The 16363-nt window shown below is 36.1% G+C and overlaps 1 protein-coding gene across 3 annotated transcripts; it reads left to right on the top strand.

Annotated features, from left to right (window-relative positions):
- Window positions 1–1423: 1423 nt before the first annotated feature.
- LOC105039902 (uncharacterized) lies at window positions 1424–8913 on the top strand. 3 transcript variants are annotated; one of them, XM_019847935.3, is made up of 6 exons: window positions 1424–1732; window positions 1849–1933; window positions 3769–5467; window positions 5666–6041; window positions 6140–6469; window positions 8688–8913. In XM_019847935.3, exons 3-6 carry the CDS (start codon window positions 3772–3774, stop codon window positions 8800–8802), a joined length of 2517 nt encoding a protein of 838 aa, XP_019703494.1. In that variant the 5' UTR covers window positions 1424–1732; window positions 1849–1933; window positions 3769–3771; the 3' UTR covers window positions 8803–8913. The 3 variants fall into 3 exon arrangements, with proteins under 3 accessions (XP_019703494.1, XP_029118790.1, XP_010914524.1); XM_029262957.2 differs by lacking the exon at window positions 8688–8913 and adding an exon at window positions 8517–8605 and having other exon boundaries at window positions 1425–1732; XM_010916222.4 differs by lacking the exon at window positions 8688–8913 and having other exon boundaries at window positions 1425–1732; window positions 6225–6545.
- Window positions 8914–16363: the final 7450 nt, after the last annotated feature.

The raw sequence follows: 16363 nt of genomic DNA, 5'->3' as shown, positions 1-16363 counted from the left end.
ATACAAATACAATGGTTATGAGAGGCTTAGGCTAAATAGTTACCCTTTTCATCTTTTTGGTGAGTGTTACATCAATAAATTTTAGATATTGATGGAATTTTTTTATTGAGAAAATGATGGGATCCAAAGAGTTTGGCGCTTGAAAATTGTATCTAAATAACGAAATGAGATATAATAGAAAATAAGCTAATAATCAAGAAAAAAATATGAAAGGAAATTTTTGAAAATATGAATATGTGAGAGAAGCTTTACATAACAATTGGCCAAGCATTAAACTCTAATGATTTCTTTGATAAGTAAATTAGGAGCCTTACTCGAAAAATTATTGAGTCCCAAACAAAGGATTCCTAATAGTGAGTAGCAAATTCAACATCCCAATCTACAAACACTAATATCTTGTTGGTAGATGAGGATTGTCCAAAATCAAAGCTATCGGATGATGAACCAAAGATCCAAAAGTAGAGGGTGAGCATTAGTATAGATTGCTGGGCATTGTGATTATAATCATAAAGTTGTCTTTAAACCTAATCAATGTAAGATCAAAATAGCAAGAACTAATTCCTTATTGTATGCACTTGCTCACTATACCATGTGCCAAAGTAAAATGATTGTAGATGATGATAGCATGTTTGGATACAAGATTAAGGAAACCAGAAAGCTTAATATGAGATATTTGATAAATGATTATTATGGAGCTTAAAAACAACGATCAAGATGGGCTCATTATTTACACCTTGGCTGGTTGCTGAAATTATGAAAATATTGAATTATGGATAGCCAAATAACATATTGCTTATACCTCACACCAATTGCTCGGCCTTTAGGATCGAGGCAATATAGAGTTGATATTGGTCAAATATTTTCTATATTCATCGTAATGAAGTTAATTATCTAGTATTTTCAAATTATTGATCCCAAAGAAAATAAATAAACAAGGAATAGTCATGTACTTTTTTTCTCAACTATAATTACTATATAGTATATCTTGACATACAAAAAGGCTTTAGATTAACACAAATCCTAAACCAATACAAAGTAACAATGTAGTTCTCTCCACATGCTACATTCTCTCCACTCTTCACTGGACGATCCAAACCGCTTCCTCAAGATATATGCAAATAAACGACTAGACTGAATCCTATGAACGAGATTAAATACCATATCCCCAGTTCCAGCTCCTTCACGCTCTCTCTTTTTCTTCTCCATGTTATAGGATCTCTCTCATAAAAATATAACCTGCACCATGGTAGCATGCAGAAGAATCGGGAAATATACATGCAAACGAAACGAAGATAGTTGGGGTTCTGACGATTTACATACCCGAAACATTTCTCTACCTCATGCGTGGGACCCGCTCTCTAGGAACGACCCCCGTTTGGCGGGTTCGTTTTTGGGTCTCTCATGTCCGAGTTCTCTCATGCCCGATTCCGAGTCCGTCAACAGAGAGCGGGCAAGCGAGACTGAGAAGAGCAAGAAAGAAAGGGAGCTTGGAGAGAGAGGGAGGAGCTGTAATGGCGTCGTTCTCCTCTCCTGGCCTCCCACCAAAACCCTAACCCTTCCCTTCGATACCCACTTTGATCCCTCTCTGGCCATGGGACCTCCGACTTCCGCTAGCGCCCAAGAGGGAACCCTAATTCCTTGATTCCTTGGGTTCCAGTCCCTGTAATGCCTGTGGAGCTCCACACCGCCGGAAACAGGGATCTCGACATCGGCGCCACCTCCTTTGGCTCTGGTAACCCCAAAGACTGCATCTTCTTGAGATTTTATTGCTTTTTCCGGGGTTTCGATTGAATGAGATGCGATTGGTTTGGACATTTATTGAATGTTTTGGACAATTTTGGGGGTCAGGGTGCATTGCTATTCTTTGCGTTCGTGCGTTGGATTCGATTGAGAGGAGAATTCGAGCCCTCGTGTGGTTAAAATAGTATCGCAGGTGCCACCTTTGCTCTCTTTCTACTTTATTTTTTTTACTTTTCTTTTAATTATATGATGTTAGTTTGTTTATGAATCTGGCTCTGGGGAATCTTGGGAAACTCCTGCGGGAAACATGGTTGAACCTATGAAACAAGAAGGGAAACTTCTGTAAGTCTGGTTTCCTATGGTTTCTCCATGGTTTCCCTATGATATCTGGTGCTTCTTGTACATTTATCCATCGTAATAGTTTCATTTTTCACATATTGTTCTTGACTTTCACCTTCCAAAGAATTGACCGTGCTATTTTCGTAACCTTTTGTATCTTTAAGCTGTGTCTTTCCTTAAACTACCATTGGATCCATCTTTTACTCTATCAATAAAGAACTGCAAAAAAAAAAAAAAAAGTACAGGAGAGGAAGGTTTTGGATTTTAGTACTAATCTTCTTTGTGTAGGGACCAATGAGCATAATTCTCTGGATATGTTTCACAGTTCTTAGATTCCTTGGACAGGTTGGACTAGAATCAACATCATGTAGCTCAAAATTGATAATTTAGGAGAGTTTACTAAGATTTTATTGTGTGCAGAGGTATTGTTGGTATTTGTTAGAAGTAGGTAATTCTTATTTTAATGGCCTACCAGAAATGTTTCTGGATGGTCAAGTCGCAAGATGAATATAATGACAACTTCTCCATTCTGATGGACTTGAGGACATTTTGCTTCTATGAATTCTGCATCTCTGTTTAAGCTTATTAGTTTCACAGATCAGGACCTGCTTTAGCTCTTTTACTCATATAATAATGTACTATTGTTTTTTTACTCCTTTTTTTTCCTGGGTGAAGTTTCTGATTAAGAAGTTGCTGTGATCAGAATTAGAGATGGTCAAGAGGGATTAGAATAATTAAAATTGTTTAAATAAAAAGGATGTAAGATCTTGGAACAAGTTTGATTATGTTTGATTATCAGTGAGAAGCTTGTTCAAAAAAGAGAATGCTGATAAATCACTACTGCAAAATTCCTGATCTCTGTTCATTTTACTTTCTTTTTTGCTTATATTTTTTAGTTGCCTCGTAAGAGGTAGTAGAACTGATACTGCCAACTACCCCTTGTAGAGTTGTTCCCCATCTTCTTTCTCCTTCCTTTGTATATTCATTATCGCTAAGTGAGCGTTCACAAGACAAGCAAGGGTGATTTTTTGGGAGAAAGGGAGAAAGCAGGGAGGGTAGTGAAACAATTAAAATTTCATAGGGAAGAGGAAGAACGAGAAAAAAAGAAACACTTTGATGCATTACAGTGAAATATTGTGAATTTTTATGAATTTTATGTAATTAAAAAATAAAATTCAACTTTGCCTTCAATTGGTTAATCTATGTTAAAATAAGTTGAGGGGGTGTGGTCTTATTGAATGTTTGCACAATTAGGATTGTCCAAGGCAAATCCTCACTAGCTGAATGTCTGCTTGGTTTGTGTTATTCAAAAGGGTTTTATATTTATTCTTACAAGTATCCCACAACTATAAATCAAAGTGGCCCATGAATTTTGAAATTGGACCGTTTGAGTGGTTGTATGAGCAATCCTTTCTTTATCATCATAATCAGAAGACTAGTGAGATTGGTTGCCAATCACGTTATGAAAAGTGCATATTTTTATTGTTTTATTTTACTTTTTGATATGTGCTTAGTCTGTTTTGTATAGCAATGTTTTCCATGTCTCTTGATCCGGCACAGTTATTTCAGACTATCAAATGGATGATGTCAATATCCTTTTCATTAAACTAGACAAGAAGATGCTTTTTATAAATAGTTACATAATACTTTTTCTAGTCTTCAGTTCTTTGACCATGAAAGTTTTTACAGAGGATGTCTCGAAGCTCTGCTTTTGATGAAGAACATATGGGGGCCAATGATGAGGGCATGGAGTTTCCAGCTATTGCAGATGGACACTTAGTGTTTGACAAGGATAGTTTAATTTTCAGCGAAGAAGATCAAGTACAACAAGAACTTGAGGTACAATTAGGGGAAGAAAGTCAATCTGATGTTAGTGCAACTGTGTTGTGGAAACATGTTATAAAAGGAAAAAAATGCGGAAATGCTCATGGGGGTTCTCATGTCTTCAAATGCAAGCATTGCCAAAAGATATACCATGGCACCTATACACGCGTTTATGCACATTTAATGGGGCACAAAAAAGGTGAAAGCAAAGGAATTGGCTATTGTTCTGTTGTAAAGGCGGACAAAAATCTACAAATGCAAATAAAGAGAGAAGTTGAGCATGTTGAGAGCTCACCGAATGTTGTTCCACTGAAGAAGTCAAAGCTCAATGCAGATTCTGGTACAGCATCAGCATCACAGGGACCCTCTTTAGCCCATTCCTATGTAGGTCCTTTTGAGAAAGATTACTCAACTCAAGATAGAGGTGATGTTGATTCTAAAGTAATACGCTGTTTGTGTGCTAATGGCATCCCTTTAAGTGTGTTAAGATCACCATATTGGGAAGAAATGGTATCAGCAATCAGTAGAGAATTGGGCTACAAAAGTCCATCTTATGAAAGAGCACAGACTGTCTTGCTGGAAAATGAAAGGGATAGGGTTGAAAGGGAACTGGATGATTTCAAGCAGAAGTGGTCTCTATATGGAGTTTCAGTCATCTCAAATGGTTGGACTGATGTTAAGAATCAACCCTTGATAAACTTCTTGGCCTCAAATCAATTTGGTTCTGTGTTTCTACATGCTCTTGACTTTTTATTGGTTGAGAAGTCCCAGAAGAGCATTTCTGATTATATGCTTGAAGCGATTGAAAAGGTGGGACCACATAATGTTGTTCAGCTAATCACAGATAATGCTGTGGATTGTGTAGCTGCAAGTGAGGAGGTGGCAAAAGCATATCCATACATATTCTGGAATCCTTGCATGGTTCACACACTAAATTTGATACTGAAGGACTCTGTAAGGGCCCTTCCTTGGCTCGAGGAGACTTATACGACTGCCAAAGGTATAGTGAAATATATCTTGTATCATTCCCAAGCTGCTGAAATTTTCCAAAGTTATCCAAAGTTAGAAGTATTGAAAGTTGCAGCCAGAGGGTGTGCATCACACTATGTTACTCTTCATCTTTTACTTGATATAAGGGAAGTTTTAAGGGCTGCTGTCATATCCGATCTATGGGAGGGATGGGCTAGTTTTCCAAACCTAGATGAGAAAGCAAAGCTTTCTGGAGATGATGTGAAGGCAGGGGTCATGTCTGATAATTTCTGGGAGGCAGTACATTTGGCTCTCTTTATAATCAAACCAATATATAAAATGATTAAGTTTAGTGATCAAGATGGCCCCCTTATTGGAGAGGTATGTGAGAGAATGGATAATATGTTGGGAGAAATCAAAGATAATTTGAGAGGACAAGAGGACATCTTTATGGTTGTCAGGGAAAAGGCCTATTCAAGGTGGAACAAGGCAAGCGTTCCTTTGCAATGTTTAGCCTGCGCCCTTACGCCAAAATATTATGATGAAGAATACCTCCAAATACCAGCTCCAGGTGGTAGGAAGAGATGTCCTCCAGGTCAGTTCTTTTTATTCTTTTCTTTCTTTCTTTCTTCCATTCTTTCTTTCTTTCTTTTCCTTTCTTTCTTGTCTGTTACTGAATTCACGTTCTCCTTTTACTGTTACCACATTTGACTATTTTGGTACAATGTTTGCATATTAGGCATACTTCCTGCCTTCAAAATGCCAATAATATTTTCCCTTATCATAATGACAGCCCAAGATGATGACATATTTGAAAGTGCGATGGATGCAATAGTCAAAATGCACCCAAATGATGATCAAGCAGATACTGTTCGTGTGCAGTTCATGTCGTTTGTAGAAAAGAAGGGTAAGTTCTCCTCTGCAACAGCAAAAAGAGATGCAAGGAATCCGAAAATCACTGTTTTGCAGTGGTGGAAGTTTCATGGAGGGGATACAAAGGAGTTGAGAGATATGGCATTTAGAGTGCTTGGACAATCAATTAGTACTTTATCTGTTGAGAGACCATGGAGCACCTATAGCTATATCTACAATGCAAAGCGCAATAGGCTAAATGGAAGTCGTGCTGATGACCTGATGTATATACATTCCAATTTAAGATTACTATCCAGGTAGAGTGCCTCTTTTTTTTAATTTAACTTTATATCAGAATGCTGATGCTGATTCTTTTTCCAGTATGGTTTCTTACCATCTACTTATACATGTTTAGGTTTAATTCAAATTATAAGTATGGTCCGCATAGAAAATGGGATATATGTCCAGAGCTTCCTCTTATGGATGAATCTGCTTTACAGTGGGATGATTTGTGCTTCGTGGGCCTCGATGATGAGGACTCATTGTTGAAACAAGTTGCTCACTCTAGTAATCCTATACAAGAGCTTTTAAGGATTATTGAAGATGTTCCTTCAAGCAATGATCAATGTGGCGAACAAAGTCAGATCGCTAGCTCCATGCATGCAAGTGGAGGGCGAGGAGGGAGAGGAGGCCGAGCTGGTGGTAGTAGTAGGCTTGATCCAAAGGGGAAGACGAAGAAATTCTTGTAATATGCCCTCTCTCTCTCTCTCTCTCTTTCTCTCTCTCTCTCTGAAGATATATAAAGGATTAGAAGATTTCATCTCAACTAGTTTTATGAATGTCAAAATCAAAGATGTCAGAAGTTTCTCTTTAAGATTTTAGAACTGACTAAAGTTGTTGTTACCCTCCATCTAAATTCATTTTCTCCTCAAAGTCACTAATGTGCAATACACAATGTGATCTCTGTTGTTTTTATTTTCTTTTTCTTGTTGTTTCTTTTGAATGTACTAGTGTAATTCACCTGTCTATTACCCATTCTTAAACTTAGTGGCTTTCTGAAACTTGAATATGTGTCTGTATTGTAAATTGAGTTAGCAAGATTGTTGAATTTAGCATTACTTGTACATATTCTTTTTTGAAATGTTGACGCATGACGTTGGAATTTGTTTAACAATGTGACCATGTTTCTCAGAAAAACATGTTCAACAATGACAAAGGTCAAGTTTCCAGTATGTTACTTTGAACTCATTATGTATGTATATATCTACCTCCTTTCTTTTTGGTCAGTTTTCTCTCTGATTGTGTTGTTTCTTTGATATTTCCTTTAAAAGCTATCTGCTTGGACCTTGGACAATGGTCATATAGACGTCCACAATGAAGTAACCTTTCCAAACTCTACTAGGAACTGGCCTTCCGTACACCTTCAGCAAATAACAAACAAACATCTAGAACACAGCATTTCTATGGGAGCAGGTTATCAGCAGTGGGTTATTGGCTCTCAACTAAATGCCTCAATCACCTTTTTTCTTTTTCTTTTTCTTTTTTTTTGAAAAAAGTGCCTGTTTTCTTAAAGAATGTTGAATCCAGAAATCATGGTTCAAACATGTCCTTTGAAGTAGATTGGACAATTCTGCATGTAGAGATTCACGGGCCAGAATATTTTAGGTTGTCTGGTATTTTGTTGATTATCCGTTATTTCCTTTCTTTGTAATTTTGAAGTAGATCGGACTAGCCTTTTAAAGATATTTCTTCAGTTAGACTTCTTCTTTCTTTATTTCTTTTTTTTTTTTTTAAAAAAAATTCTAGGTTGATAAGTGCTAGATTAGGAGGATATGAATAAAAGGACTCTCTTGAATATAAAGAGCTTTTGATGCTTCTCTTAATACAAGGAAGTCATTGGCATAAGAGGCATGGAATAGGAGATATGCTTGCATTGTGTTGACATGAGAATATTAGGGCAGTGAATCTGCTTTTAGGTGATTCAGTGGCTTGTGCGTTTCAGATGAAACAGAATCATATAATATTTTGGGTGTTTACTTTACCTTAGAAAAGGAGACAAAGTTTCAAATGCGGTAAATTCATATGGAGACTTACCATTCATTTGTTTCAAATCCGTGGAGTATAGACATCAACTTATAAATGTAATACAACAGAAGTTAAGTATTTATGAGGCTTTGGGATGAGCATTGAGCTACAATTAACAGCTTAAATATCACAAAATTAGTACTTGAAATGCACGTAAGGATGGCTATGCTTCAAATGAGAGGTTTGACTGTTCGAGAGAGGGGTATGTAAGGCACTTTGTTATATTAAAAAATTGTGATATCTCATGCAATGCATGGATTTTTTTTTTTTTTTTGTGTGTGTGTGTGTGTGTGTGTTGGGTGGGGGGGTGCAATTATATAGTAGTATAGGTAGGTGTAAACATTGCTTGTGTAACTGTATATTTATATGCATCCTTTTTATTTGCTTTGAATCATGAAAAACTCAAGTAGTATATTGTATTGCTCAATACATGGTATGACTTGCCCCCCAGATGGTTCCAAACCAACCTACATATACCCCACCGGTAGGTATATATTGCAATAAATCTTTATTCACAATAAACATCAACAAAAGTCTATTTAGTTCTTAGTCAAAAAAGAGGAAACAACAACACGAGTCTTTGTGCTTAACTTCCTGTAAATTATGATTTCTTTCAGGAATCATCAGAGGCAAAATTGACATTTTCAACTCGAATTAGCACCTTCATATATTGTACCTAAAATGCTATGGGCATTTTTTTCATGCAGATTAGAAGTTCTTTTGCCATTCAGTGCAAGGGATTTTGGTATAGCTTACAGAAATTGATGCAGTATCTGCAGTGGTCGAGTATTGAGTTATAAAACTAGTTTTGGTGGGATCAAAGATTTATCCATGTGCACTTAATGGTGTCATAAAGTTATTCTTTTTATTTTTTTCAGGTCAACACTCTTGTTGAAGGAGATTTTTGGGGAACGATGCAACCTTCTTCATCTTCTCCTCTTGTTTCTTCGGTTTCTTTTACCTCCTCCTATTTTGATCGAAATGGCTGAATAAAGCTAGCATGGACTTTGAACACTACAAGGTGGTGAGGAAAGTCATGCTAAAAAAATCTCCTATTTGAGGAATATTTTTCCAATAATCATGGTACCATCCTTTTCTCCATCAATTTTATCTCATCGTTAATCGTGCCATTTAGCGGCTATTATATTTCTGAAGTCAACTAGCTTAAAGTGAGGTGTTCAGCAATATACCCACTAAAATTCGGTTTTTTTTTTTTAAATTTTTTATTAACATACTAAAATTTGATTTACCAATGGAAGTGCTAAGCAGCAAAGCCATCTATTCTGTGGATTGGATGAATCATCTTATCAACTGATGGGAAAATGAACTTTAGGTTTGCTTCCATTATAGGTTTCTTAGGAACTCAGATGAACAAATATGTTTCTCAACTATGTGATTACGACACACAACTAAAAGGTCTCTATGTACAAATGGTTCTGCCATGCGCTTGTTCAATTGTGTGACTCGAAAAGTACATTGTAACAAACCTCTAAAGGGGATCTTTGCACGCTTTGTTTGGCCATCAATCGCAAATAAGACACCCTTGGATAGCTTCTTGGGAAACTTCCTTGCACAGATGGCACGCTCCGTGAACCCTCCATATGGTGTGCGTGCGTGAGAGAGAGAGAGAGAGAGAGAGAGAGAGAGAGAGAGTTGTTTATGTCACTATTACTTGGTTTATATCTGCACTGCGCTCACTATGCCATAGTCTTTTAGGGATTCTTTGCTTATCTCCTAGAGTTTGTCGTTGGGTGGGATTCATCCTGTAGACCTTGTCTGATGAGCATCATGCATAAAGTTATAAGGAGCATGGCATTTTTCTCTCTCTCTCTCTCTGGCTCACAAGCCATTGCTTGCAGATTTTGGTGAAATTTGTTTTAGAATTCTAGTAATATTATGACTGTTAAATTTTAAACCACATTGCTTTAGATCTAGTCATTTTGCCAACTAATGCATCGAGATCGACTATCTAAAGTTTTTTCAGAAACTAGTTTGATATTGTTCTTATTTTTCTTTTTCTATCTTTTTATCTTTTTGATAAAAGATAGTTCTGTTAACAAATTAGATATACATATATAACATACATACATATATATATATATATATATATATATATATATATATATATATATATATATATATATATATATATATATGTGTGTGTGTACATGTACACACACATATGCATACATACGTATATATTGCATGTATATATGTATGCAGATATGCGCGCACATCATGCTCGTGCCCTAGCCTATTAAACATGATGCACCTTTGTGTCACCAAGACCAACCGGGGTGCCAGCTTACCGGCCATGACAATGCCTACCGCCACCACTCTTTTCCTGCAAGCAAAGCGGCCTTCCTTTGAGTTGTACAGCTCGACATACTTTGTATTGGACAATCACATGCCGAGCTGCCCACCTTTCTTCTATGCGTGGCATCATCTCCAGTTTACTGGCCATCTTATGGCATCCATATAGATTGGACTAAGGGAATTTCCACCCCCGACCCCACGCCTCCCCGCCCGCCCCCCCCCCCCACCCCCCCGCGCAATGGAATAAAGTCTATTATTATCTTTTCATGAGCAAAAGCATGTGCTAAAAGGTCACAACCCCACTTAAAAGGGCATTGGGATTTTTAGGCCTTTTGAGTTAATGCCCAATGCCTGCTGTGTCTCAGATTAGGCTACATAGAAGATGATGGTAAGAGTACTACTTGTCCTGTAATCATCTCAACACTCCATTATCTTGTGTTGTTTGCAAGCAATTCGCATAAGAGAAGGTTATCCTTAATACCTAACCAACTATTTGTGGGAGGTATATCTCTCAATAGGTTAAATCATTGGTGGTTTACTTTTCTGGTGCATATGATATGCCCTACAAACTTCTGAGGCTAAATGAGAGCCTTTCAGTTAAAAGAGATTTGATGATGGTTGTTTAAAGGTGCTTTGATGTTTCTTAATCTCAGCTTATTCTATGATCAAACTTTGTAGAACATGATGGAGGATAGCTATCAACTTCGGTGCCACTCGATGAAAGCAACAAGCTTCTTCAATTTTTTTGAGCAACATGTTTCCCGAATGGCCATCAGGCCAGCCGTGTCTGATCTTATTTTTCAACACGCCATGGCGAGGAGACCCACAAGCAAAAAGGATCCATGATGGATGTATATTACAATTCGACATGGTTTACTTATGAGCAGCATAATGGAGAGGCATTCATAAAGCTCTTCTGAATCAGAGGTGTTCTTAACAGGTAAAAAGCACCCCTAAATTCAAAGAAGGGGGAGGCAATCAAACATGTAACCTAACCACAAAATAAAATGGATTAGAACTTCCACAAGATCAATGCCTTCTATCCCATCACTCGCTTTCTCTCAGCCCAAGGCTTTTGCCTCAAGTATCTTTATCTTAACACTAGCTTAGAAAGTGTAGGGAAGAGAAACATGGGTTGGAAGCTGTAGAGAAAGTTGGGAGTCCCTTCACCATGAGTGGGCCCATTCATTCTAGTACTATGAAGTGACAAGCACCTTCCATCCACCAACTGTTTCTTGTCCACCCAAGTGGAGAAACGGCACAATGGGGGTAAAAATAGGAATGCAATAGGCACCTATATGGGGGGTTTCTAAATGAACTTCTGAGGCCTCCATGATGCCATTGAAAGAGACATAGCCCGCAGATCAGAGATTGCCTCATTCTTGCAACTCTCTTTCTTTTTTCTTTCCCCCTCTGCAAATCTGTGGTCTGCAAGTCACTTTGCTTCTTTCTCGTAGAGTTACTTAGAATCAAATCAAACTCTAATTTCGACACTTCGCACATCTAGTGCCACCTTGATTTCACTATAGGCCTGTTTCTTTTTCTTAAGGTAACAGCTAGATCTCTCGATCTTTGTGCAGGCAGATTACACCGTTTTGATTTATGGCTGCTCCATTTTATTGCTATAAGAAAAGTTATCCACCAAGACATCCAACATGCTTACGTTGGCCTCTTACAATATATTGGGCAGCCATGCTTATGTTGGGTGGTCCTTTTGCATCTCATACAGAACCATTGCACTGATCTGATGCCTCCCAATTTGGGAATCCACCATGGTATGGAACCAATAATGGCCCTGCTTGATATAATTTGAGTTGATTCTATGTCATGACAAAGATTATTTTAAAGCAAATTGAAATTTATATGGATGCTCTGGATCTACATTAGTGCTAGCCAACTTGCTTACTCATATACCCTCTTGTGGTCCATAAAAATAAAAAATGATACTTTAAGAGTATGACTGCGCATTGATGAATGGCATTGTTTTCGATAGGCAATGTTTATAGCAAGTCTGCACCTGAATAAAATTTTATATGTAGCTACATTCTTCTGTAATACCTTAGATAAAACTAATATACATAAAGCTACTTTTAGAATGTAAAACTACTTGATTTTCAATCACTCTAATAATGTTTGATGAATATGAATTGACGCTACATCAATTAAAGACCACCATATTGCATAAGCTCTTCAAGATGTGCACCACTCTAAAAAATTCAATTTGTGAAGTTTGATTTGAGACCCACCATCTCAAACTGAATGCAATCATTTGATCAAATACCCTACAATTTTTTTTAAAAAAAAAACAAAAAGAATTATAGGAGTTGCTTTGTCTAGTTTTTCATTTTCAAAAGTCCTTACTTAAGCAAATTGCTTGGTCTTAAAGGCTACCTCAAATGCAAGTAACTGAATTTTATTAAAGAAAGATTATATGAAATCATTCTATATTACTTTTGTTGTAGGATAGCTTTCTTCTTGAAGGCTGCCGACCTAACTTTACTTATTTAACCTTTAAATCTCTATTAGATATTTGCCCAATGTTCCCCTCCCTTTTTTTTCAGTTATGTATTTCATATATTATCTCTCCTCATTGTGAGGCCTTATGCTGCTCTGATCATTATACTTAACTAACAATATTTTTTGGTACTAATTAAATTTTGATTTTTCCAATTGGTCTTGTTATATGTACATACTTTATATTGCTAATCTAAAGAAATCTTTGTCATGCATATGGACCATTAGTCTGATGGGGCCACATATTAGAGGGCCCTAAGATTGTGTTAGCATGATCAATGGATGACATGAGATCCTAGTAAATAATTTATGCTGGAGATGCTTAAACCCTTTTTGTTATTTAATTACTTGCATGGTGGTCTTAATCATTCATTTTTGTGATATGTATCCATGAGATGACCCAATCAATTGGGTTGAAGAAAAGAGGATATTCGGGTACAATGTACCCAAACCATCTCATTGGATATTTGCTTAATAGTTCATTGAAAATTTTCCAAATGAGGTCCCAATTATCTAGCAAATATAATCTAATCAATTGATTGAACTATTTGTCGCATGTTAGAATTTAGATAGCTTTTTATTTAATGAAGTTATACGGCTTACATAAATGATGCTATATATCAACATTTTTTTTGAGGAAAGTTGTAATTAGTATGTGTGAGTGTGATCTATCATTGTGGTTTTTATTCTTACTTGGGACAATTTTATTATTTTTGCATGCGCGTGCGCGCGCGCGCGCACACACACACATATATATATATATATTGCTTTCATATATTCTAAATTTTAGATTTCTTATTGTTCAACTGTTATTTTTTTGAGAGAAAGATAGAAAGGTCTAGCTATATACTGATTTTCAAGATCTAAGTACCTGCAAAGAGAGGATGACTTAGATATGGAACCTTTATTCAATTTTTTTCATTACTCGAATCTATCTGCACTATAATTTATTAAATTACATTGCCATTATGAGTAATTTTTATTTTGTTAATATTCAATTCATTCTTGTCAAATTGTTTCAATGATATACGATTACTTTTTTTTTAGTTTCTTGAAAGTTTAAAGGAATATGCATGATTTCTCTTAATATCTTTCCTCTTTTTAAATCTTAATGAATGCATTATCCATTCAAGTTGTAGACAATCAAAAATTTATATTTTATTTCTTTACCACGAAATCTTCTTGTACATTTTTCATGAATGTCCACGGAGTTGAGTCTATCTTCTCCATTAGATCTCTAATAGTAAATCTTAATTATTCTAAACTACTACGGTGATTTCTTTCATAGAAAAATTAAAAAATATTGGATTAATTTTTTTTATAAAATATATTTAAAATTTATGATTAATTTTATTCATAATCTAAGTAGAAACACATAATAATCTTAAAAAATATGTATCAAATTTTTATAAAATATGTATTATATATTTATTAAATATGTTTCATGTAATTTGTAATGTGTACCATTTATCTCACATTCACATTTAGGAGAGAATTGTTCAAAGACTTTAAACTATATATTATTTTAAAATAATAATTTGAACTTTTCCATAAAACAAATTATTAAGTAAATTTCTTATGCAAAATTCATACCTAAGATAATATTTATTTTTTTTAAACGAGTTAGAAAATATCTCACCAGGCATCCAAAACAAAGTCCACGAGGATAAGCCTCTCCAATTGGACCGCTTCCTTTTTACCCCCACAAAAAAAAAAAAGGGACCAATCCCTTGCTGGCCCGGTCTCCGGCGCACCCTGTTTTGGTCCGGAGACGTGGTCAGCCGGCAGCCTTTCGTTTTAGCCATGCCGGGTCGCCCGACGCGGTTAGTGGGTCCCATTTCAGCGCACCCTGAGCACCCTCAAAGAGCGGACGCACTCTCTCAGGGCCCCACCTTGACTCGAAATCGAAACCCGGTCTGACTCCCGAGCCAACCAGGTTCGGAACCCGAGCCTAAAGTTTGAAATTTTCGACCGTTGAACGGGAAAGGGCGTCCATCTTCTTCGTACCTTGCAAACCCACCTTCTACATAGGGTTCTGCAAGGAGTTGTATCAAAATTCTCTTACAGCTTAAATGCCATCTATATAACCATGAGATTGTTATCTTGATTATTGAAGACCAATTAGATTCTTCTATCAGAAAAATTGATGGATATATTTTTCTTGGTGTTTTTCATTTTATTGATTTCATTAAGAATCGACCTGTCGAGCTAAAATCTTGTATGTATCTATTATAAAGTCATGATAGAGTAGTTAATATTTTGGATAAATTTAACCGAATCTAGTAAGCAATCATGGCTATTGTGATGCCCGACCAACCAGGAGTTACATGATTTTAGCTTTTTTTTTTTTATTATTTTTTTGAGAATAAACCTAGTGGAAGCACTTTAGCAGTTCGTCTATGGGACCTACTCAAAGTGTATTTGCTTTATAATTACAAGTCATACCTTCTCAAAGCCATACTTCCAAACGGTAGATCCTTAGGAATATCTTTTGGTAAATCGCATGTTGGTACCATCTGAAGTAAAATATTGATATTTACACCTACTGCATTTCCATTTAAAATTTTTAATGTAAGTTGGGAAAAAGTAGCATATTTACTGAATTTGGAGCAAGTAAGCATATCAGTTGATTGACTTCCAAGTTCCAACTTTAGATGGTATGAAGGATCCATGCTACCTAGATTGACACTTCAGTGTACCATTCAACTAAAACTAAACTAAAAGGCATTCAATTCATGAGGCAACGCCACCATCTGTGACCAAAATTTCAGATCTATGGTGGCATGTAGAAAGTAAGTGGCAACCATCTTTAACAACTAATTGATTGCTGGACACTGATGTGCTGCCATCCTCCCCGCTCTTTTCAAGTAACATGTAAAGAAATCACAACAATGAGATGTTCTTACCTTGGAAATAAAGTAATATGCTTAACAACCTATATAAAGGAAGAGGTGAACCAATGATGAGATATCCGCTTGGTTTTTTATGGTTTGGGCTAAATTATTAAGGGGTTTGGGCTAAATTTGAAGGACCGATTCTCATGAAACAAGGTGGTGATGTTTAAATTGAATTAAACTTAAATATATCTTGGGAGGGGGGAAGTCATCAGGAAGGGGACATGTGATTCTCTCAACATACAATGGACTAATTCTGCCAGTCTTATGGGAGTTCTTTTAGTTGAAAAATTGTTTTCTATTGACTCCATCGGAGATGCTGTCAGAGGGATAGGGATGTGGCGATGGGTAGATAATTTAAATAAAAGAGACATTTCAATTAAATTGTAGTTTAGGAGATTCTTTTTGAGTGAAATTGGATGATGTTCATTTTTCTATCTGTATCTATATTTCCACCATGATGCTGCTATGTACAAAATAACTTCTATAGATAATACTTTAAGTTTCAAATAGATGTTAAGAACTTAAATATCATTATATCATATGTTTTAATACTTGTTTGTTGCTTTAATATACTAATATAGTCTACTTCATGAGCCACTCCTTTACCAGTCACACGTGAAGTGAGGATATATATATATAACCAAAACTATTATTTTTTTAGTAATAACCATTCAGAAAAAAAGGTTGAATAAAATTTATTTGTAGATTGAATCTCAACATTTCTACCAATAAGAAGCAGAGTCCATTGGACTAATCATTCTGCAAGATAATTGTTATCATCTGCATGCATGGAATAAGGGAATCAGCTGAAAAGCTTATGAAAAGAA

This window comes from Elaeis guineensis, chromosome 1 (assembly GCF_000442705.2).
Source record: "Elaeis guineensis isolate ETL-2024a chromosome 1, EG11, whole genome shotgun sequence".
Taxonomy (NCBI): domain Eukaryota; kingdom Viridiplantae; phylum Streptophyta; class Magnoliopsida; order Arecales; family Arecaceae; genus Elaeis; species Elaeis guineensis.
Note: the sequence above shows the minus strand (reverse complement) of the source record. Positions and strands in the feature narration are given on the sequence as shown.